The sequence below is a fragment of the Suillus subalutaceus genome (assembly GCF_016647625.1).
Source record: "Suillus subalutaceus strain FC151 chromosome Unknown DFJ58scaffold_50, whole genome shotgun sequence".
In the NCBI taxonomy this organism is placed as follows: Eukaryota; Fungi; Basidiomycota; class Agaricomycetes; order Boletales; family Suillaceae; genus Suillus; species Suillus subalutaceus.
In genome coordinates this window covers 251,487-274,833 of record NW_024540299.1, presented here as the reverse complement: position 1 = coordinate 274,833, position 23,347 = coordinate 251,487, and the positions used below count along the sequence as shown (strand labels likewise).

General features: G+C 48.6%; 3 protein-coding genes across 3 annotated transcripts; all 3 read right to left on the bottom strand.

The window, feature by feature from the left end:
- Positions 1–380: 380 nt before the first annotated feature.
- DFJ58DRAFT_787331 (uncharacterized protein) lies at positions 381–2,015 on the bottom strand. The gene is made up of 6 exons (XM_041390101.1): positions 1,700–2,015; positions 1,455–1,643; positions 1,203–1,398; positions 1,000–1,153; positions 786–948; positions 381–733 (listed from the first exon to the last, which is right to left on the bottom strand). Exons 1-6 carry the CDS (start codon positions 1,871–1,873, stop codon positions 686–688), a joined length of 924 nt encoding a protein of 307 aa, XP_041244166.1. The 5' UTR covers positions 1,874–2,015; the 3' UTR covers positions 381–685.
- A 287-nt stretch (positions 2,016–2,302) lies between these two features.
- Positions 2,303–5,934, bottom strand: DFJ58DRAFT_745606 (CHAT domain-containing protein; the record flags this gene model as incomplete). Its single annotated transcript, XM_041387405.1, has 5 exons — positions 5,860–5,934; positions 5,651–5,801; positions 5,456–5,595; positions 5,309–5,406; positions 2,303–5,254 (listed from the first exon to the last, which is right to left on the bottom strand). The coding sequence occupies exons 1-5, from the start codon at positions 5,897–5,899 to the stop codon at positions 2,303–2,305; spliced, it is 3,381 nt and encodes a 1,126-aa protein (XP_041244165.1). The 5' UTR covers positions 5,900–5,934.
- A 12,337-nt stretch (positions 5,935–18,271) lies between these two features.
- On the bottom strand, positions 18,272–19,362 carry DFJ58DRAFT_841267 (uncharacterized protein; the record flags this gene model as incomplete). The annotated part of the gene is made up of 6 exons (XM_041392693.1): positions 18,272–18,532; positions 18,594–18,647; positions 18,700–18,909; positions 18,969–18,981; positions 19,042–19,140; positions 19,193–19,362. The coding sequence occupies 6 exons, from the start codon at positions 19,360–19,362 to the stop codon at positions 18,272–18,274; spliced, it is 807 nt and encodes a 268-aa protein (XP_041244164.1).
- Between the last annotated feature and the right edge of the window lie 3,985 nt (positions 19,363–23,347).

The following is a 23,347-nucleotide window of genomic DNA, read 5'->3' as shown; positions in this document are numbered from 1 at the left end:
AATACAAGAGAATTGGGTCAGATCATGTTATCGTTGCACAGGTCAAAGACATTGCATCTATTCGCGATATTATAGATGTCAGGACACTAGAGATATTGTAGTGTACACATTGTGGATGAAGGATACCTGGCCTTGTGTTACGTGTATGCACCCACAATTATACAATGCACCTGTCCCTCTTTATTCAAATAATATCGAAGGAGGTCCTAGCACTCTGTAATGCCCTCGCCTTATAGATGTCTGATGCGGTACTCATGGGTTATCACCCTATAAAGACCGTCGTTAATTGGGAGTCACAGGTGCCATGCCTAGGTCATCATACATCATTATTCACCATGATTCATCATGAGCCGTCATATCTTAGGCACAATTAGGACAACTCAAGTTGCAATTTATTTTTGTCCAGTAGTAACCCCCAAACAATCTGAACTCTTTGAATACGAGGAATTGCAACCGCTTAAAACACTGGATCGTTGATTGTGACTCTTAAATGAAAGTCGCTTGGACCCCGCATACATCAGGAGCCACCTGCCCATGTTCCTCCTCCTCCCCGCGTACATCCTCGGCCGGTCGTCCGCAGCATCTACCAAGTCATGCAAGCGACATCGAGAAAAATTATCGGAGAAGAAGAATAGCAGCCCTAATAGGACGCTATCCTGAGACCAGAACGTGCTGTACGTATTCGTCACGTAGTAGTGAAGAATGTATAGTCGGAGTTATTTGCGTTATCAATCTATTCGAAACGGTTGAGGATGCAAAAATGAGATGCGAGAATTCAATCGCACCGAATCCCGCAAGAGGCCAAGAACCAAGGCTAGACCTTCGAGATTCCGTCCCAGAGTGTATTCGGGAGAAGATCGGACTAGCCCAGTACTATCTGTGTGCCCTTCGTACACGAAGAATACCCACTGTTCTCCGCTGGTGACAACACCCCTGACGGCAGATAAGCTATCGTCAAGTTAGACTACCTCACGGAACATAGAACGATAGAGAGCTGACCCCTGCAATTGGCAATACGAAGCCGCAGCAATTGCAGCCCGAGGCAGAGTGGCCCGAACATTATCGCGCTTGGCTTCGAATATGTTGGACGTCATTGGTCCCTCGATGTATCCAGGATTCGCCAGTGCAGTAGTCGGATCACCCAGGAGGTATTCTAAAGAACGGTTCAAAGCCACTCTAGCACGCGACGGAAAATAACTAGCCGGTATACCGAGCGGGGAGTTTAGTCACCAGGAAGTCGACGACGCCAATAAACGAACATTTGCCAGAGTCTCGGTTGAAGGTCGTTCTAGGGAGAGGAAATTCTGGAATTATATTCACCGTCGTGTCACCCGGACACATGACTGATACAACTCTCAACAAGAGCATGTTGATCAAGATGCGACATCCAGCTTCCGTCTTTGGAGTTTAAATGAATATACAATCGATCACGGAAATCAGCCACCGTAACATACCACCGTTGCGACGTGGCCGCGCACTAAACTTATCAGAAATCGCGTAGTGTCAATCGGAAGACACCCTGGTGTTTCGGCCAATCCAAGGTTTTCGACTTCTCGCCTCTTGTCGCTGATCAGGAAAAGTGGACCAGACGATATCTTCAATGAAAGGAGCGTCATTGGATCCACCTTAGAGAAGGAAGTGTGCTAAGGAGAGGCTGATAAGTGCTGTGGACAATTCAGCATCATTCAGCCTTCATCACCTTAACGTCTTCCAATTTGTCATGCAGTTCTTGGAGTGTATCGATCAAACTAGCAGGCAAATCCTCGTCTCCTTCATCAAGGTTGGAACGAAATTCCTCGAGCTTATAAAGCAATTCGGTTGTATCTCCTACAGTTAGGTCTGAAAGCTTTCGTCGTTTGACAATGGGAGGCATGATGTGCGATACATCGACAGATGCGAGAGACACAGGGATTTGATTGTTGGGGTTAGTTGTGGCTCGTCCATGGCTTCTGTTGGTGCCTAGCACTGAACTTAACGTAAATTATTACATCAGCGACGGTTAGTCGAAGTTCCACGGTGCAGAAGGACTTGAATACTTGAAGCTTGAAGAATGGTATGACTGGAAGGCGCAAGTCGGTCGGACTGGCCTGGGCCGCCTGGCGTACTATCTAAGCACAGACGAGTCGAGTACGCAAAATCTTTGGTGAACATTCTAGTCGACAAAACCACGATAGTATAGTACAAAAACGAGACAGCTGGAGCGTAAGAAGACGAGGGTCATTTCTACAAACAACAGGATGAAAGAGGATCGCAGATCAAAAACTTGTGAATATGTACTAGACGACAGCAATACGACATAGAACTACACACCAATATGAATGAAAACCATCCTCTGCTCGAGCGGCACTTTCGTCTTCACGGAGTGCGTAGCACGGTTGAGTGCCCAGGCCGCCTTTGTGCAGTCCATGACACCACCATCCTCCAAATCGGCGAACAAATTCTCGTAGAACGCTTTAACAACGTGTTTTGCGACAGCATCGTCGACCTCCCACAGCGTGCCAATGACGCTCTTGAATCCCGAAAACTGGAGACCAGCTGCGAGGTGAATAACCTCGTCGGGCGTCTCCTTGTCGCCAACGGCGGTATGACAAGCGGACAAGAATGCGAACTCAGCATGCGGAATATGTTTCTCCATGATATCAAGCAGCGTCAGGTGTTCATCTCTCATGACGAAGTGGGAATTGTAAGGCTGTGTAGGGTCCTGCTTGCCATGACAAGCGAGGTGCACCCAGGTGTCCTTTTCCAAAGCTTTGAGTGCACCTGCTCGTGTGGCTGCGTCACCAGAAATAGTGTTACGGTTGACCGTTGCAGGGACGAGCTTATGGACAAGTTCGAGCTCGCTGTCGACAGCCAAGAGCGCCTTGCCTTTCCCTGTACCCGGTTGACCCTGTCCGATTGTCACGAAGGACGGAGTGACACGCTTCTTCATCATCTGTCTAGATCTGACCAGAGCCGAAAGTGTCGGGGTGTAAGAGCAGATGTAGAGATCTTCTAGGCATGGCTCTTTAGAGCGATCTGCCCTTGTTTGAAAGGGGTGAGCTGCATGGAGAGGAATGGACGTGAAAGCTGCGGTTGGACACAGCCAAATTCGAGAGCCGTGCTGTAGCTTAAGGACATGCTCGAGGACGTTGATGATGGGTAGCATGATCTCGTCCCAAACTGCCCGCAAGAGGACTATCAGATCATTTCGAGGCACCTTTGGGCCCATGGTAGATGCGTGTCGTATCGCCCTGGCGAAGCGATCCTTGAGATTGTTTAGATCTGTCAGACAGACAGACAGGAAGGGAACATGATGGGGTTCTCCTGACGTTGGGATAATGATGGCGCTGCACGAGTATTCGCTGGCAATAAGGACGATAACGGGGCCTTGGCGTGCTGCCGCTTGCAAGTCTGCATATGACGGCGGGAGAAGGAACCGCTGGAAACCTTGGAGTTTGCGTATCTCAGTTACTGCAGCTTCCCATTGCCTTGTAAGTCCCCTATACTCGGTTGCTGCCCGATCAGCAGCAGCTCTGTCGGTGATGGTTGCAGAACTCTGGGCGGCATCGGAAACGCGCTTGCTCAGGTCCAAATAATCGTGCGCCAATTTTGGATTTGCTGACTCGAGGTCTTCAACTGGAGTCTTGAGTCGAGAGGCCAGCGACCATTGCTGGCCACGGCCCTGCTCCACGAGTTCCACTGCGTGTCGTAGATTGTCGTGGCGGATTGCACATGATGCTGCATCTACAGGCAGCGATCTGGCACTACTGAAGGCAGCTGCAGCTTCACGCCGTGAAATTGTTGATGATCGCGTTGCCAAATGACTGTCAAGAAGGTCGAAACATGTGTTGTAGGCCTCCAGTACAGATATATGACCGTGTTGCTCTGCTACGATGACCCAGTTGCATGCTGTCACAATGCGACCTGGAAAGCCCTTAGTAGGGTGCCCCGATGCGAGCCTGAAGTTCTCCACTGCGAGCGATAAATCAGCAGAGTCGTGTAGAATCCGGTAACGAGACAAATAAGCCTCCCGCAGGCACACATAGCCAGAATACCTGCTCGGGTGCAGTAAAGACAGAGCGGCCAAAGATTCTTGGCAGAGCTGAATGGCCTCTTCGACATCGTCATTCTCCTGAGTTTGCATAAAACGCAAGCACAGCGCGAAGCCCAGATTTTGAAGATATGCATGGCGCTCTGAATGGTCATGTCGCAGTGACCGAAGGCATTCGCGGTACAGATCAATGGCCTCATTAAGATCCTCGATGACATATAATTCGTTGTATCTGGTGTCGAGCGCGAGGGCAAGGTTGTTGAGCGTGGTGTCACGACATGGATGCCCAGGTGGGCGCAATGTCAGTGCCTCACGAAAGAGGCTGATAGTTCGGGTGATGTCATCAATGTCGCTGCGTTTGTTGAAACGGGCGATGAGGGCGCCCCCTAGGTTGTCTAATAAGGTATCACGCCCAACAGAGCACAGGCGCAGCGCTTCTTGGTACAAAGGGATGGCCTCATCGAGGTCATCAGGTTTGCATTGGTGATTGAAGCGATCTACGAGTGAGAGGGCCAAGTCATTCAAGCAGCTATCACGGTCAGGATGTCCCTCAGAAAGCAGAGAAACGGCTTCACGACCGAGTCTTATGCTCTCATCTAGATCATCGATGCTGCCACATTGTGTAAAGCGCGAGTGGAGTGATTGTAAAAGCGCGTAGAGTGCTCTTGGACGGCGTTGATGGCCCAGAGGACAAAGCTCGAGGATGACTTGTCGAAGGTGGATGCCTTCATCGGATGTGTCTATCGGAAGATTGTTGCATCCACAGATCACATAATCGACCCCATTTTCCCCTGTCGCGATGCTACGAAGGTAGGTGCCCTCTGGACAGAGAGGCAATAGCTCATGACAAAGTTTGGCGGCTTCGCGGATGTCGGCAACAGTACTTCTCTCGTTGTGGCACCAGTTCAGCGCTTCGGTGAGACTATATAGAGATAATGGATGATCGGGATGGCGCTGCGGACGCAATGCAAGGGCTTCGCGGAACAGGGAAGTGGTGGTCTCAATGTCTTCAAGATCGTCGCGAATATATGCCTGAAGGCGCGCGTACGCAAGGTTGGTGAGGGCAGTTGCGTGGTCAGGATGGCTGACTGGACACTGGTCTAGAACCAACTGAAAATGCTGCACTGCATCGTTCAGGTGAGAGACCGCTTTGCTCGTCACGTATGCAGCAAATTGTGCATGGCCCGCATCTGTGTCTCGAGCGATTTCGCAGTCTACGAGGGACTGCGATTGGTGTTCCGTCAGCAAAAGCTAACAATAGAGACCAGCGTTACTTACATCAGACAGCACGCCCTCCTGATCGTCGCAAGTATGTACAATGGCGGCCTTCAGCGTGAGGGAAGAGTGGACACCACGAATGGGTGGGAAGGACAAAACTACGAGATGTTGGTATATGTGCATGAACGAGGAGAAATTCACTCTCACCGAAAGGTTCATCTCCGTGATCGAGTAGGTCATCCCACGACGTTTGAAGTTTCCCAATGACCTCTCCGCTGCCTAGCATTCGACCGGCCTCATAAGATGCCCATATTTCCACTGATAACGCAGGTGAGGCATGGGATGATCTAGAAACTGAAGATCAGTTCTCGGATCGCGTCAGAAAGTCTCCGTGGACTTTACAGAGTCACAGTGTCGCTCCACACTACAGATCTGTCGGATGATAAGACACTGATGGCCGATTTCCAGCGTCTCTGGGAATCGACATTGACGGATATGTAGATCCCTGCGGGAATGCGCTCGGAGGGGACTTGAAGATTTTTTCCGCTGATGACTATAAAAAGAGTGTGAGGATCACGAAACGGATACAAAGGTGATATGGAGCGACCCGCCTTCAAGTCTGACATATCGGCTTTCCAAGCTACCAGGCATGATGGTGTGATGAAGTAAAATAACGAGGATCGAGGATGGACTGAATGGTGAGCGGAATGAGTGAGAGGAAACGACGGGGTAGGGACTGTGGATATATGAAATTCGGCTCAGGGATCCGAGGAGAAGAGGCTGAGGGTTCAGGCTCTGCTACACGTGTATTTCCAGTTCGGCACGATAGACGCTGGTACGATTGCACTAAGCGCTGAAAATGGAGATCATTAGGATTAGCGGAAGAATCTGTGCTAAAGAATAGACAATGACATTGATCAGTTTTCAGCAAAAGTGGCCCGCACAGGTTGAAGGGGGTATGCGAGTCTCAGAGCGTCTGGTGATAGTTGCTGCGCCTAGACTTGTATCATGGAGTCGCATCACTCATTTAGCACACTTCGAAAGCAAAACGTAGAATCGAGCGTGTTTCCTAAAGTAGTGGAAATAAAGACAATACAAACTGCTGAAAACGGCGCGCATAGAAAAGTCGAACGATTCCATACAGTGAATAGTATGAGTGACACTGTGAACCTTGGAATAAGTCTTTAGAATACCTGGTCTGCCCAATATCAACTTGTGTCTGCCGTTAAACAAGCCTTTAGGGATTGTGCAATGTCTATTAAGGAGCATGATATGCAACCAGTAGATATCAGGACAGTGCTAGAGATATTGTAGTGTACACATTACTTAGAGCCCATCTGGACAACGAATAACAAAATTTCAAATTTCAACTGAGTCATGTCACATGGTCTGGAAGATCCCGGATCACACACCTCGGTTAGACTTCGTATTAACAATGATAACGCTTCGCATACATGGACTATGATATTGACCTTGAAGCGCAACAACAATTCGACCAACGTCGACGTCGCTGGACTGTGATTCTCATAGCTATGGTAGTGCAAATTATGAATACCTACCAGCTTCTGTTCTTATCCTCAACTGTCCGCATCCCATATCATACATCCATCCTCACTGGTGAAGCATGGGTGTACGAGCTCATTTATGGACATCCTGACAGGATCCGGCACAACTTTGGTATTGATGGCAATGTTTTCAATGCACTGCTGCAGGTTCTTCACCACAATAGATTTGTCCTATCCCGCAATGGCGTATCAGTGGAGGAGCAGCTTGGCATTTTTTTATATACATGTGTCACTGGATTATCATCCCGCCTTGTTGGGGAGAGATTCCAGCGCTCCCCTGACACGGTCACAAGGTATAGTGGTCTCGATATTATTTTTCAAGCGACTTAATCTATTTTCCAAGATATTTCAAACGCATGCTTTTCTTCTTCTCGTTGAATCCATTTTACAGCTCCCAGATCACATTTCCGACTCACACAACCCCAATTTCCCATAAAATTCTCGATGATCCTCGATATCGGTTCTTTGATCAGTGTATCGGTGCCGTAGACGGCACGCATATCCAGGCTTTTGTACTGCCAGAGGAACACTTTCACATGCGAAACCGCAAAGGTTTTTGATCGCAAAATTGTCTGTTCATCTGCGATTTTGACCTCCATTTCTTGTATTCACTCTGTGGGTGGGACGGATCTATGTCTGATGCTGCTCTGTGGACGGACGCCCATTCAAATGACCTACGAATCCCTGAAGGTCGATACTTTCTTGCGGATGCTGGTTTTGGTACCTCCGATGTCCTCCTTGTTCCATACCGGAGTGTCCGTTATCATTTGAAAGAGTGGCGACAGGCCAATATCAAGTAGTACTAATCCTTTATTATTTTAAGTTAGCGTCTGACTGGGATTCTACACAGGCCACAGAATGCCAAGGAACTATTCAACCTTCGTCATGCTGGACTTCGCAATGTGATTGAACGCATTTTTGGCGTTATGAAGCGTCAATGGGGCATCTTGCGACATGTCCCTGAATATAACATGGATATTCAGGCTCAGATCCCTGTAGCGCTGTGCGCACTGCACAACTTCAATCAAAGGTATCATCCTGACGACTTTGACGTCGAATCTGACAGAATGAACCTTGATGTTGCATTGGGTGAACTCGGCGATGGACCAGCTGACACAGCGGAACGGTGCAGAGCGGATCAGCGGCGGGAGAGAATTGCAGAGGAAATGTGGGCTGACTATCTCAATGAGCACAGGGAACGAGGACTTCCATTGCCAGGTACAGCTTGAATACAAATAAGTAGTAGTTTGTATTGTCGTACTACACTCCGCGGAACCGCCGCTTCAAGCTCTATACCATTACTACATCGTCGTCTTGGTTGGACTTGAGTTTGCGGAGAGTTTTCTCCAACCAGGCAGCTCGAGTTGTCTCTGGAAAATTAGAAAAAATTACAGCCTGTGTCTTGTCCCTAGCGAAGTAGTCTGCGATCTCGAGCTGATCATCAGCTGTAAGAGTCTTATGTTCTGATAACAAGACAACAGCACGAGCGAGGGGGTCAGATGAAGTAACCTGGGGGGGAGTTTGGAGGTAGTCTTTGATGTAAGTAGCGAGCTCCTTCATCGTCTCAGACCCATCCTTTTGTGCCTGGGCAGTTACAGATAGTGGCCGGCGTGTACGTTTTCGAGCGCTTGCTTCTGATTCAATAATTGAGGGTGTGGAACTGATTCTGCGCTTTGCACTGCGGCTAACACTTGTCAACACAGACGAGGGGGCTGAGCCACCACCGGAAGAGGTAAGGAAACAAGATGGAGTAGAGGGCGATGTTGATGAGGGATCACTGAAAGTGGCCGATGGCCCAGGAGTGCGGAGAAGCCCACTGCCACCCACTTGCATGACTTCTTCGGTTGCAGAGGTAAGCTGGCTGAGATTAAAGGAGGGAGGAGTAGCCTGAGGGATGTCATTGCCGTTGGGCACTGGAGGTGGTCGATAGACATGCGATCCTTTTGCAATCTTTGGCGTCATCTGCTCCATAGCAGAGGTATGTTTGAAGCCCTTATTTTTGAAGGCCTTCGCTGCAGGGCGTCGCTGAGAGTGATTGCGTTATTAGTAGTGCTGGCTGCAGCAGTGGCAACAATACATACCTTGATGTACCGATCCCAGACATCATCATTCTTCATCACTATTCCAGCTCCATACTCATCACTCCATGTAAATCCCGATGTGTTCTTGATATCTGCGACAGCACCATATGATGTTTTGAGCTGCAAGACATACATTCTTTGAGTTTTCCCTGATCACCGGCAACACGATCATCGGACTGATAACATACAGATTGCCACTTGTTCTTACAAACACCAGCTGTCTTCTCAGCACCAGATGCGTTTGGGAATCTCTCCTTCAGTAGATTTGCAGCGCTGGTGAGTGTTGTACCCTTGGGATTTCCATCGCCACTTGCAGAGAACTGAGATAACAGGAAGTCAACGAAAACAGTTTCTTCTTCTAGCGTCCAGGAGGCAGCAGGCTTTCTTTTGCTTTGGTTCTTCTTCAATTCTACTGGATCAACAGTACCACGAGAACGAAGGGAGCGATTAGATCCATCACTGTGGCTTGATACATTAGATGACATGGCGGTTATGGCAGGGAAGCAAGGTGCCCTGTGTGAAAGAATCTGTGTGATCCGGGATCTCCCAGACCATGTGACATGACTCAGTTGAAATTTGAAATTTTGTTATTCATTGTCCAGATGGGCTCTTATTAGTAACACTGATGTTATTGGATGTTTGCTAGTAACTTGCGGTACTTCAGCACTCAGTACTCAGCAGTCAGTCCAAGTCAATAACGGTTCTCAAAGTCGAACCTTCTAAGAAATTCACAGAGAAATTTTGCGAATTCGGATGCTGCCGGTACGGCAGGTTTCGAACTCCGACCTGCCCTGCCAGCCAGTGTGCTCAACATCGTTGTTACCGGCGTTGACGCTGCTAAAGCCTTAATCCAATATCTAATCACTGTCATTAAGCACACCCTAGATCATGTCACGCTCAAATCAGAGAGGCTGGGGTGGAGGTGTCCGGGCCAATGCACCTGCCAGTACGGACACTGGGAAGAAGTGTACCATTCACTGGGAGGGGGTCCGTGGTGCTCGTACTGAACGGCTACTTGCCTGGTGCAAGGAAAATGACAATGCACGAATCAAGCTTTTCTCTGATTCGGCAAAGGATGCCAAGGAGCAAGGTCGGAAGAAGAAGCAGAGTGGTAGTTCGAGAGATGTTGTCTATTCACAGGTCGCACACGCAGTATTTTCGAATGATGAGGATCTGGAGGTTCAACGACTCTTCAAAGAGGACCCTAAGGCCTTTATCAAACCAGTTTCAACTCGTTTCGGCATGTAAGTATCTAGTTCCTGCGTCATTCATCTTCCCACTGGAATCACTGATAAGATGTTTCAGACTTCGAAGAAAATACAACGAGTTCAACAAGGACCTCAAGCAGTCAGGAGCAGGAAAGACGTATGCAGAGCTCCAAGAGGATCCAAAGATGAAGTCGTTGATCAGTCCGTTTTAGCTGTGTTGATCTGCACATGTCTTAACCGTGTTTCCATCAGATACAAAGCTCGAAAAATTTCCCTGGTGGCCTGAGCTTCATGGCTGGTGGCGGACCAACCCAGCCTTCAACTATGCCTTCTCTACTGCGGATGTAGGGCAGGACTTTGCATCTGCCGCATTGGAACACTTTGATATTCAATCGATGCAACTAAAACCGGCTACAGGTGACGACGACACTCACACAGACCCTGAAGACGGAGAAATAGTTGAGATCAATCCTTGCACTACGGATGATGGTGGTGTTGTAGATGTGACAGATGATATGGTGGTTGACCAGCCCCCCTGCGTGGAATCAGTCGAATCATCACCACTTTTAACTTCGGACTGTGGTCCTAGCAACACACCTGATTCATTCTCGCTAATTCCATTACCATCATGGTACCAACGACCACAGCTCCCTCCCATCTCAACTTCTGATGCGCTTGGCCCAGGAGTAGTATCATTGAACTCTCCTGAGCGCTCACCAGCATCCAATAAAAACGCCGTTGATAATTCGCTGTCTTTTTTTTCGGATTTCAAGGAGTCTTCACCGAGCCATCAGTCTACACCTATTGACTCAGAAGACTTGGACATTGGTGCCAGCCGAGCACTACGGTCTCTCCATGTCAGCTCACTTAAGGGAAGTCGCAAAAGCTCACCTTCTCTCACTGCAAAGCAGTCTTGTCCATCTTCTCAAAGCACATCATCTCAGCTTAGCCGTCCTCCCTCTTCATCACGCAAACGCCCTGGCACCAATGCTCTTGACCAGACCGCAGAAAGGATGTCCCAAACGGCAGAGTCTTTAATGGTACACCTCGATGGCAAACGCGAGGGTCGTGTCGAGCATGAACGCTATAAGCGTATGAAACTCGAGAGCAAAGTCTGGGCTCGTGATCTCAAGGCCCGCAGTGCTCGTGATGAGCGGGAGCATGCAATGCGTCTTGCTGAACAAGACCACCTCCACCAACGGGAGAGGATAGTTCAGCAAATGGAGTTTGCAAGAATCGAACTTGAGCTATCTCGTGCACATCGAGAAGAGGAGGAGGCCCGGATTCATCATATTACTATGGAGCGTGGTCTTGATCAAAACTGAAGTACTAGGTCCGTCTATGTCATACAACTGATCGTTAAGCAATGCAAATGGTCCTTTCTCTGCAAATTTCCCTCGTTGGGTACTAAAGAGGATGAAGAGCTTCTACTTGACGCTGAACTTAAGCGCAAATTTCCCTCATTGGGTACTAAAGAGGACGAAGAGCTTCTACTTGACAAAGAGAGTAGCAAAGAAACCCAAGATCGAAACAAACCGTATCACTGGACTCAAGATATGTACGTTCTAATTACGCCAACGAGGAAAGCAACCATGTCTTCAACGTGTTGCGAAAATCCTGCCCCACACTTCCAATGTAAGTCTGATCACCTATTGCACCACCCTCTTGTTGATCCTCCTCTCCCACATCGCCATCAGTTTGCCTTGGCCTCCGAGGTTGTTGGTAGAAGCGGACATTCGAGTCCCCATGGTTTAATTTTTCCTCGATTTCAATAATTAAATTGTGCAGAATGAGGCACGAACGGATCCACATGTTTGCGTAGTCAAGGTCCTTCTGATTTTGGATTGGGATGCGAAGCTCCCACAGTGATTGGAACCGGCCCTTGATAGAGCCAAAAAAATGCTCTGAACGAACACGGACCTAGACACTTGGTAAGCACTATGAACATGTATTGTGATCCATACTCACCGTTGACAGGTTGTGATTGAACGTCTTTTGGTCCTCCGTCAAACTCCCTCCCGGTGGCCGTTTATATGGTGGCACACACCAGGTTCATGCAGCATATGCCGAGTCCGCCCACAACCACTCTCCTGCACCAAAAAACGACTCAGGATGCCGGGAAACTCTCGTTCGTGCGAATACGTTTGAGTCATGGAGACTCCCAGGTACGCCAATGACATAGTCCACGATACGAAGGTTATGAGGGAATATAACAACCTTTTAAACTGTAAGTCACTGTGTTGCACACCAAACCAATACTTACCTGGGCTGTTAGAGAGTAGTCCGAATTCTTGTCGAAGAACCCTTCACCATGCCAACCAGGTTTCTCGTGTAGAGGGGACGGAGTCCCATCTACACAAAGAAAACCTCCACGCCATTCACGACATGTCTTGCTTTCCACGTAAGCTTTCGCCCGCTCTCGCTCCATTTGATCCTCGTGATCAAGCGGATCGAAATGAATCGCCTGGTCATGAAGCTGCAAGATCGCAATCATAACCCGTTTGTAGCAGTTATAAACGGTCCCCAAGGATACTCCAGCCCAGTCGGATATATCTTCAGTAGTCGCGGCATTGCCATAATGGCCAACACCGTTTAGAAAAATGGCGAGCTGGACCGCAACAGGGAGTTGGGGGTTATTTGAGCGGTTATAGAAGATGGGGTGTTCTTGAATTAACTTTGTGAGTCCATCGAACACGTCTGCCTCAACACGAAGCTTGCGGCGAAATTTATCAGCTGAGAACAGAGCCCACTCCTCCAGCAAGTGAAGCTGAGGTGCGCGATTCAGACGTGGATGCACATTCAGCACTCGACACTTCTCCACCTCATCATGCAGCGCACCGATTGCGTCAATGAACTGGGTAAAGACCCGTTCACACATGTCCAGGATATCATGCGATAAGAAGTCGGAGTATGCTGTCGAGAGCGATACCAGAGAGTTGATTGATGAGGCAGATGTGATTGACAATGTAGGCGACTCCGGCCATGTTGGTGATGCAGTCCGTATACTGATATCCGAGTCGCTACGGCCACTGGCAGCATCATCAAGCTCTGTATCAGAGTCTGAGTCTTCATCCAGTATTTGATCTATCATAAATTCAATTAGTTCCATGTATCGCGCGACGGAAAGGTCATTTCTGGTTTGTTTGAGGCTGCGAAGCAGCATCTTTCGATCTGATTCACGGGGCATATCAGTGATGGAGCTGCAGAATGCTATAGCAGATGGTACAAAGCTTAGGGTTTATTTGTCAGCGTCGGAGCTTCAAATACAACCGGCAACTCGCAAACTTTTGACGTTTCCAGATTCTATGAAATCAACTTTGAGAACCACTAATATCATCTACCTCGAGCAGAATGGCGGAAGCAGAACAGCCCGCTATTCGAATCACCACGGCTAGTCAAACATTAGAAAGTCATGAAGGTATTGTGTGGGCAGCCGCAGTCTTCCCCGATAGACGCCGTATGGTGACAGCCTCGCACGACAAGACGCTTCGTCTGTGGAATTTAGAGGACGGTGTTGTATTGAAGAAAATGGAAGGGCATCGCGATGTGGTACGGAGAGTTGCAGTATCAAGAGACGGGCAATTAATAGCAAGCGGTGATGACAGTGGAGAGCTCATCGCCTGGAACAGAGACGGCGAATCTCTCACAAAACCCATCAAAGTTCACTCCCAACGGATATGGTCTCTCGATTTCTCTCCAGACACCACACTGTTGGCGAGCGGCTCATCGGACACCACAATGGAGCTCTGGAGCACAAAATCGTGGCAGGTGCAAGGAGATCCAATCAATTGTGGGAATGGAGTGTTCTGTGTTCGGTATTCACCGTCTGGTCAACATCTTGCCATCGCAACCGCGGCAAATATCCAAATATGGAATCCAGGCAAGAGGAAATGCATAGCAAAGTTCCAGGGTCACTCTGCAGAGAATGAAGCACGTAACTTTTCACTCGCGTGGACTCCCGATGGCAAACAGCTTGTCTCAGCTGGTGATGTACACGATCCCACCATACGGATCTGGGATTCATCGACCTGGAAGCAGGTCGGTGAACCCTGGAAGGGCCATGCTGGGCTTGTCTGGATGATTGCGTTGGACCCTACTGGCACCCTTCTCGCGTCCGCATCTAATGACCACCAGGTTCGCCTTTGGCAACTATCGAATCGACGAACCATCACCATATTCAAGCACCCTAATGAGGTGTATTGTGTCACCTTCTCCGCGGATGGCAAACACATCCTGAGCGGAGGAGCAGATAGAATGATCTCAAAGTGGACAATACCTTTGCTGGAGGACATCCTCAAGGACCAAGCATCAGATGTAAGATTCTGTTCATTTTCCGTCCCTTCTTCATCTCATTTTCTCCAAGGATGCGTTACGGGAAGACACTTTGAAGGAACACGTGGCAAATAATGTGAGTTCCCGTTCATTGACAGTTGGTTCGTCTTCTTGTATATTGATCCTAAGGCTCGACAGTCTGATTTCGAGGCTTGTTTCGAACATTCATTCTTACCACGCAATCTGACTATGTACTATGATGCAGATCCTTACCATAAGCACGATGGCCCGCAATGCATGTGAAACCGGAGAATTATCTACTGCTGACAAGCTTCTCACCCAAGAGATCAACGCTGATGCCAACGACTACAACTCTTACGCAAATCGCTCGTTTGTTATGGCGAGAAAAGCTGACTGGGACTGTGCACTTGATGACGCACTCAAAGTGAGATACACTGTCTCGTCGGGACATTTTTAACACAGGCCAACTTATGTGGCGTTATAGAGCATCAATATTCAGCCATCCTTGATGGGTTGTATCTCTAAGGGCATCGCCCACTGTGGAAAACGACAGTTTCAAGACGCGATGAAAGCATTTGACCTTGCGTTTATGTACGTGGACGCAGACTTGAATAAAACTTGTCTTCTACTCTTGATTAAGGTACGTCGATCAGTGTGTTTTATGTACTCGCTACTTACAAGACAGCTGTCAGGCCATCGCCCTCTTTAATGCAGATCAACATGACGAGGCAATTTTGCGTGTCCAAGAGCTAGCTACTACTCGTCCCAATCCTAATTCTCTTGCCTGTGGTATCGTGGAAGTGAGCGCTCCCGACACAGTCACCTCCAGATTCATGCGTCGATGCTAACCTCGCACTTTAGGCTTATCTACACGCACAAGTGGGAATGAATGCATTAGACGGCGCATTTTACAATGAAGCTGCTGACCACTTCAATGCTGCTATCAACGCTATCGGCTTCTCGCCTATATCAGCCATCCATTCTAAATATTATGATGTCTTCGTGGTGGTAGGTTGTTTGCGGTGCAACTGGAAATCATTTTTTCACGCCCGACTTGCTTTTTCTAGTTATTCGGGTGGGACCTCAAGTCCTTGTGGCGAACTGCACACCAAAATGGATGTCATGCGCTCCTTCGGGCAGGTAGACTTCCAGAAGCCATCAAAGCATACCGATACATGATGGATAGGGCTGATGAGGCTACTAAAGCACGCTCCCTTGATTGGTCGACTGGCAAGTCTGCCTGCTGTCAACCGGTATAATTATGAACCTCATATCACTTAGCTTTCAAGCAAGATTGCAGCGTGCTCTATGCTGCCGCCGAAGAGACTGACCTCACTGCGAGCGGAGATGCTGCCCTCGCTGCGGGTAATTACGACAGGGCTATCGACCTTTACTCGTTGGCGATCGACCTTGATTTTGCAACCTATACCATCTTTGCGAACCGCAGTAAAGCGAGGTCGGGCAAAATGTTATGGGACGATGCCCTCCAGGACGCGGAAAAGGTGCGATGACCGTTACCGTTTCGTTTTCGACGCTTATTTTGGTGATACGAAGGTCATCGAACTCAAACCCTCATCTTACTTTGGATATCAATTGAAGCATGCGGTACTTCATGATGCACACCGATACGATGAAGCCATCGAGGCGTTCAAAATCATGCTCTCCAAATTGGAAAATGCTCCCGACACGGAAATAACAAGTGCGCCCCAAACAGCACATCCTTCAACATTATTGACTCTTTGTCCAGGCTTGCGCCAACAATATGTCAATCCATCCGAAGTAGAAGGAGCTATTCAAAAGACCATCAAGGCTCAACTCGACGATGCCCCGCATCGTCTAATTAACACCTCCACTGGGCGCTTATGCAATCGCGAGCTACAGATCAATGCCTTCAGAATGAGCGCAGAGTACAAAGAACTTTTGTCATCGACAACGAAGCATGCAGACCTTCAAGTGGAGCGCATCAAAGACATTGTGGCGATATACTTCCGTTATGTCATGCTATCGCATAGGTGGGAAGGGACGGAGCCGTCGCTGCATGACATCCAGGGCAAGGTGGTGTACGACTTGGATCCAGTCTGTGGCATCCCGAAGTTGCAGTCATTCTGTAAAACTGCTCGCGATATGGGCTATCACTGGACTTGGATCGATACCTGTTGCATCGACCAGACTAACAATGTCGAGGTCCAACAATCGGTCAACTCCATGTTTATCTGGTATCGCCACTCAGCACTTACCATCATCTACCTGTCGGATGTTCCACCTTCGTCGCAGCCTGGCGCACTCGCAAGTAGCGTTTGGAACACGCGAGGATGGACAGTTCAAGAATTCCTCGCCCCAAAATTTGTCCTGTTTTATCAGAAGGATTGGTCCCTATATCTCGACGATCGCTCTCCCAACCACAAGGATTCCCTTGCAATCATGCAGGAGATGGGAGTTGCGACGGGCATAGATGCGCAGGCCCTCATCGCCTTCCGTCCAGGGATGAGAGACGCACGAGAGAAACTGCAATGGGTGTCGGCCCGAGTTACCACGTGGCCGGAAGATATTGCATACTCATTGTTTGGTATCTTCGGCGTCAGACTACCTGTCATTTATGGCGAGAAGAAGCAAAACGCGCTTGGGAGACTTTTGCAAGAGGTCATAGCTCAGTCGGGTGACATCAGTGCCCTGGACTGGGTGGGAGAATCATCCGAATTCAATAGCTGTCTACCGGCTGACATTGCTTCATACAAAGCTCTACCATGCACCCTGCCATCTCTTTCCGAAGATGACATTCAGACGTCGATCTTTTCGCTCCAACGTGCCATGGCTGTAGATTCGGTTTTGAAACTTTACGCCCTACTTGACAGCCTGAACGCTCCTCGTTTCGCAAACTGCAGGCTGCATCTGCCTTGCATCGCATTTCGTGTGACAACAGTCAAACGCTGTCGCGCTCAAGACCAGGAGATATATGAAGTCAAGGCCGACGGGCTTCATGACCTGCTGATCACCACGCAAGACAAGTTGATTCAGTTCTCATCACCACGACCCACTATGCAGGCATTCTTGCTTGTTCGTCCGTGGAATCGTCATCTCCTCGAGCTTCCTGACTTCGCGGAGCCGTCTGGCTTGGCAGAGCCGCCTGACGTTGCTGACGACACGCAGAGCGAAGAAGACTATTGGTCTGCGCCCGGGTCTCCATTACAGCATTCGCCTGGTGGGTTCTCTGAAGCACAGGAGTCAGTTGATTTGGAGTTGAGCGATCGAGCGTGGCGATTGACTGCTCGCCTTGAGCAGCCTTTTAGCGCATTTTTTCTAGCCCAGCAACGCGGCGGAGAATACAAGAGAATCACGGCAGATCATGATATTGTTGCACAAGTCAAGGATCTTTCTTCTATTCATGACATGGTCAGGACGCTAGAGATATTGTAGCGGTATGCATTTTTGGTGTTATTTACATCAGTCATCCAAGAGTGTGAATCTGACGTATGAGACGAGCAATATCCACGGAGTGTCCTCGAAGCTGATCTAGAAACAATAACATAACTATCCACTTCTATGCTCTCTAGCCATGAGCTGCCCTACAGGTGGCTCCAACGATGGATCCTAGACTATGTTATCATGATTGACGCAAGTAATACTGGCATGTGCATCTGGGGAGAGCACAAACCACGTGTTCGTACACTCAATATGCCAGCCCTCACTCACTAGTTACTCGGCGCTTCCATGCTAGTCAATGATTATAAGGAAGGACTACCTCAGGGATGGCTGGTGGGGGCAGACACGATCACGCTTGGATGCTAATATATATTAATGGTATCTGTTACTAATGAAATAGCAAGCTGGCCTCCTTCGTTCTATCTCATAGCAATGACAGAGTCGCCAACGCTCCTCCTATATCTTCGCCTCGTCAAACGCATCACGTATCTTCGCCTTGTCCTGCGCCCATGTCGGAGTGGCGATCCTGAATGCATCTCCAACGCGCGCATATGTGATATCGCCCACACGCGCGATAGGCTTGTACTTTGTCAGATCGATGACACCTCTCTCTGTGACCATGTCTTTGCGCACATGGATGCACTTGACATGCGAGAGCATGAGCGTGCTGGTGTGCTCGCCTGTGACTGGGTGCGTGATATCTATGGATCTGTGCAGCTGTTAGGAGGCAGTGTGGTCGGCGAGCGAACGGGCTCGGCATGAAATGAAATGAAATTACCTCGCACTCCATGCTAAAAGCGCTTTCCTTGACGCGCGAGGCTTTTATTTGCACCTGAACAATTTGTTGTCAGCGCACATATCGTATCACAAAGGTGCACACATACGCATTTTTCCTTTGTTAGACCGCTGAGACTCCATTCGTCGAAGTCAGGGGGAGCGTCTATGGCAGTTGCATTTGCACTCTCGATGAATGGCTCGCTGATGATGTTCACGCTAAACCCTTGACTGTTCTTCACATTCGCGGCTGTGTCTTTGAGGCCGCCCAGGGCGGTGTTGTTGCATGCGAATGAGATCATAGGCGGGTAGGTCGTGACCTAGCATGGGAAGAGGTCATCGAACCGATGAAGAGACATGTTTTCTGTTTATTGCTCACTATGTTAAACCAACTGGTGGATGCAAGCCAGGTAAGCGTGCAGAGCGTAGTACATAATGGAACCGTGTCTTACCTGTACGGTGCCAGGTTCTCTATGCCGTCCTCGCTGATCGTGGACACGAATGCGATGGGGCGTGGTATGATGCCCGAATTCATGAGCTTGGTGATATTGCTGTCGATCGCGGTCACAATTGGGGCTGAACAATTGGTCGAGGAGTACGTACACCTTGTCTAGTTCTGCTGGGTTATAGATTTTCCACCCAGAAGATTCGCCTGCGACCCAGTCTTTTCCGGCAGGAGTGGTGTCGACTCTCTGACCGTACGTCCATGACGGATTGGGTGATTGGGTGTAAGTGGAATAGGCGGTGGAATCGAAGGGAGGGATGAACATCATGTTGGTGGATTAGTTGGATGGAAAGAGCGAGACCGGCCCTGGATTTATAGCTACATGGTTGCAGGTGAAGGCTGGTTTTCACATATACGAGGCTGATAGTGGATCTACGAGGCTGACAGCGCTGATAACAAGGAATCCGTGATGGTGTCCGACAGTCCAAGTAGATACTTGAATTGCTTACTATCATAGCTTGGCAATGATAAGCATGTGCAGCTTCTAACTGCGCGATGATCGCCCCGTTATGCAGCTTCTAACTGCTATGAATGGCGGGAAGTGCATGGATGAATTTGAATGTGACTCACGTGCGTGCGCTTCTTCAAAACCTACGTCCTCCTCGCCACTAAGCCCACACTGGTGCCTCAAGCAGTAGCACGCTACCAGCATGGACATCCGATGTGATTGGGCGATTGAGTGTAAGTGGAATAGGCGGTGGAATCGAATGGAGGGATGAACATCATGTTGGTGGATTAGTTGGATGGAAAGAGCGAGACTGGCCCTGGATTTATAGCTACATGGTTGCAGGTGAAGGCTGGTTTTCACATATACGAGGCCGATAGTGGATCTACGAGGCTGACAGCGCTGATAACAAGGAATCCGTGATGGTGTCCGACAGTCCAAGTAGATACTTGAATTGCTTACTATAGCTTAGCAATGATAAGCACGTGCAGCTTCTGACTGCGCGATGATCGCCCCGTTATGCAGCTTCTATGTAACTGCGCGATGATCGCTATGCTGTGCAGCGCTGACACACCTCTTAACCGCTGGTTCGGTGTCAATACTGTCCACCACCGTCAAGGATTCGAAATCACGAAAAGAGCCTGCCTCTCCGCATCAAGATCTTTGCAAGTGTCAACAGTGTTGTTACTAACCAGTTAAAACAGTTATAACTTATCCCGGTTATAACCGGTTAAGAGGTTAGTTAAATGGATCTGTGATTTTGGGAGGGTTAGTAGGGTTGATGTACTAGGAGTTAATTGGGTTAATTGGGGGTCACCAAACTTTTAATCATTATCATCAATCTCTCCTATTCTCTCTGTGCCAGTCTCATGGGACTGTATTACCTCTCCAAGCTGCTCCGATGGGTAGGGAGAAGTCCTGGCTGTGGGATTAAGTTAGTGGTAGTCAGAGTGAACGATTATGAAGCGTTTCTACATGTGATTACTTGTGTGATTTCGAATCCTTGGTATTGACACCGAGCCGGCGGTTAAGAGGTGTGTCAGCGCTGCACAGCATATTAATAGCGATCATCGCGCAGTTTATGAATGGCGGGAAGTGCATGGATGAATTTGAATGTGACTCACGTGTGTGTGCTTCTTCAAAACCTCGGTTACACGGATTCGAGCTACATATCAACTGCTTCGCTGCCCACCTGTTTCCGCAAGTCCAGATCCTACTGTTGTCGTGGGAGAAAGCAATGAGGGGACGGGTACCACAGATGAACATTGAAAACTACCTCGTTCACCAATTTCTCATGACCCTTAAGCATCAGTTCAAGTCTATGAGGCACTTTCCTTTTGAGTTGGCGCTTGGGACGCTACTTTGTGAGTGCCAGTGATGGCTGCCATTGCATCTTTTTCGATGTCTCAGTCAGCAGGAGTGTCGACGAGGGAGTGGTTACTTGCGTGCACTAAGGTGAGTAGGCACTAAATTGCATCTCCTACAGAATACAATACACATGTTGGGCTTGCTGTAGATATGTGGTATCTCGCATGTTTCAGGAGTAGCGCAGTGGTCACTTGCAATGTGCTTCGCCAACATTGGCTTGATGGCTACAGTAATATCGTACATTCATCCTGAGGGAGAAGCAGTTTTTCGTTCTTGCTGGCATCATTGACTGGCAACTACCCTCTTGGTGCACTTGATTACATGACTTCTTGCAGCAAGTATAGCTCAGCGATGGACAGAGTCAACTATATATATTGGGTATAGTACCTGCAGCAAGTATAGCTGCATAGGATGTGAGTTACATGTATGATATATACGAGAATGATACTGACCTCAGCGATGGATGGAGTCAACTGAGGAAAGCAGGCAAGCAAAGAGCAAAGGAAAATTTCTAGGTGGTTAGATAAGCGAACGGCACCGAAGGACAATAGTGAGTGTTTAATATCCAACACTCCCCCTCAAACCAAGCGAAGTCCAAGGGCGGATGCGAAGTGTTTAGCTTTCAAGCTAGGAAGGGGTTTTGTAAGTGTATCTGCAATCATATCGTCTGTAGGGCAATAAATCAAAGAAATAGAACCTTTGTCAATGGAAAAATGAATAAAGTGATAACGAATGTCTATGTGTTTCGTTCGAGCGTGAAACGCTCTGGACTTAGCAAGTGCAATGGCCGATTGATTGTCGCAATGAAGGATAGTGGGTTGGGATAAGGGACGGAAGATCTTGCTGATGAAGCGACGAAGCCAAACAGCTTCTTTTGCAGCGTGCGTAGCTGCGACGTACTCGGCCTCGGTCGTGGAAAGAGTTACTACCTCTTGCTTTTTCGAGCTCCAGGAGACCGCGCCCCCATCTAGCAGAAAGGCATAGCCGGATATTGCATGACGATGTTCCTGAGAGGCTCTGTCAGCGTCACTATAGCCTTCAAGCCCTTGTTTGGAGCTGCCGAAGGTGAGTGACAAAGTTTTCGTGCCAATAAGATACTTATAGATCTTTTTGACGGCCTCCCAGTGAGTCATACCAGGGTTTGCGCCGAATTGCGCCACAGTTGACACAGCGAATGCAATGTCAGGTCGTGTACTGACCGCAAGGTGCATCAACGATCCTACGGCTTCATGATACGGGATGTTCTTCATGCGTGCTGACTCGTGCGGGGTTGTTGGGGATTGGGTGTGTGAGAGTGTGATGTTTGGATCCATAGGAATAGAGCAAGGCTTCATATCAATGAAATTATACTTGGTAAGGATGGCATCAATGTAGGTTTCATGGGAGAACGAGATAGTGCGTGCAATACAATTAGGCAAGAGCACGGGTAAACCCCCGGGTGTAAGAGATGTCACCCGTACCCGTACCTGGCACAATACCCACACCCGTCAAGTGGGTATGGGTTTTTTCATGGGTGTTATGTTAGAACACCCAGGGTAAGACCCACGACGGGTATACCCACGAGTCTGCTTGCTTGAACCTTGTAAATACAACATGAATGAAATATACTACAACTCAATCATGTCCCAGCCATCATCCATCTCGACGTCGTCACCTTTCACGTCAGCGAGTGCACTAACAGACAACACATCTTCAGTATGGACCAGATTAAGCCGGCTCCAAAAGCCCAGACACAATAGCGCGCGAGTGGATTGAGCATTGAGACGTGATCGCACATGTGAGAGTATCAAACGACCACGACTAAACAGTCGTTCAACATCCACCGAAGTCGCTGTTAAAAGCTGCGTGAGGCGGCAACCATTGAATATACAAAGAAAAATACTTACCTGGGATAGTAAGGTAGTCTAAGGCCATCCGTGAAAGATAAGGGTATGTTGTCCGGCGCTCATACCACCATGCGAGAGGGTCTGTGACATGCTCAATGTCAGTGCTGAGGTACCGATCCAGTTCGTCTCGAAGGTCCGTGATTTGAGGTGGTGCAAGTGCTGCCATATTGTCGAATATATTCTAGTTCATTAAAAATTAGCTACACTATGGCACTTGAGGTTAGAGAACTAATCACACTCACTGGGACACTTGAATCACAAGGGCGGGTGCTTTCCACAATCTCCTCATCTTCGCCAGGGTCGCTGTTGTCAGCATTGAGACGCAGCTCATATGCATTGCGAACAAGTGTCTCTGCCGTGTCGATCCACTGTTGTTCCCATTTCGCGCGCTTGAAATAAGCTAGCTTGTGACGTGGGTGAAGTACTATATCAAATTATAGTCAGTACGAGCATGAAAATAAATAAAGAACGTACCCATTGCAATACGGTAGACTTCAGAACTGTCGGTAAGTTCATAATAGCGGTTCAGAGTTTTTTTAGCGAGACCAGCAGCA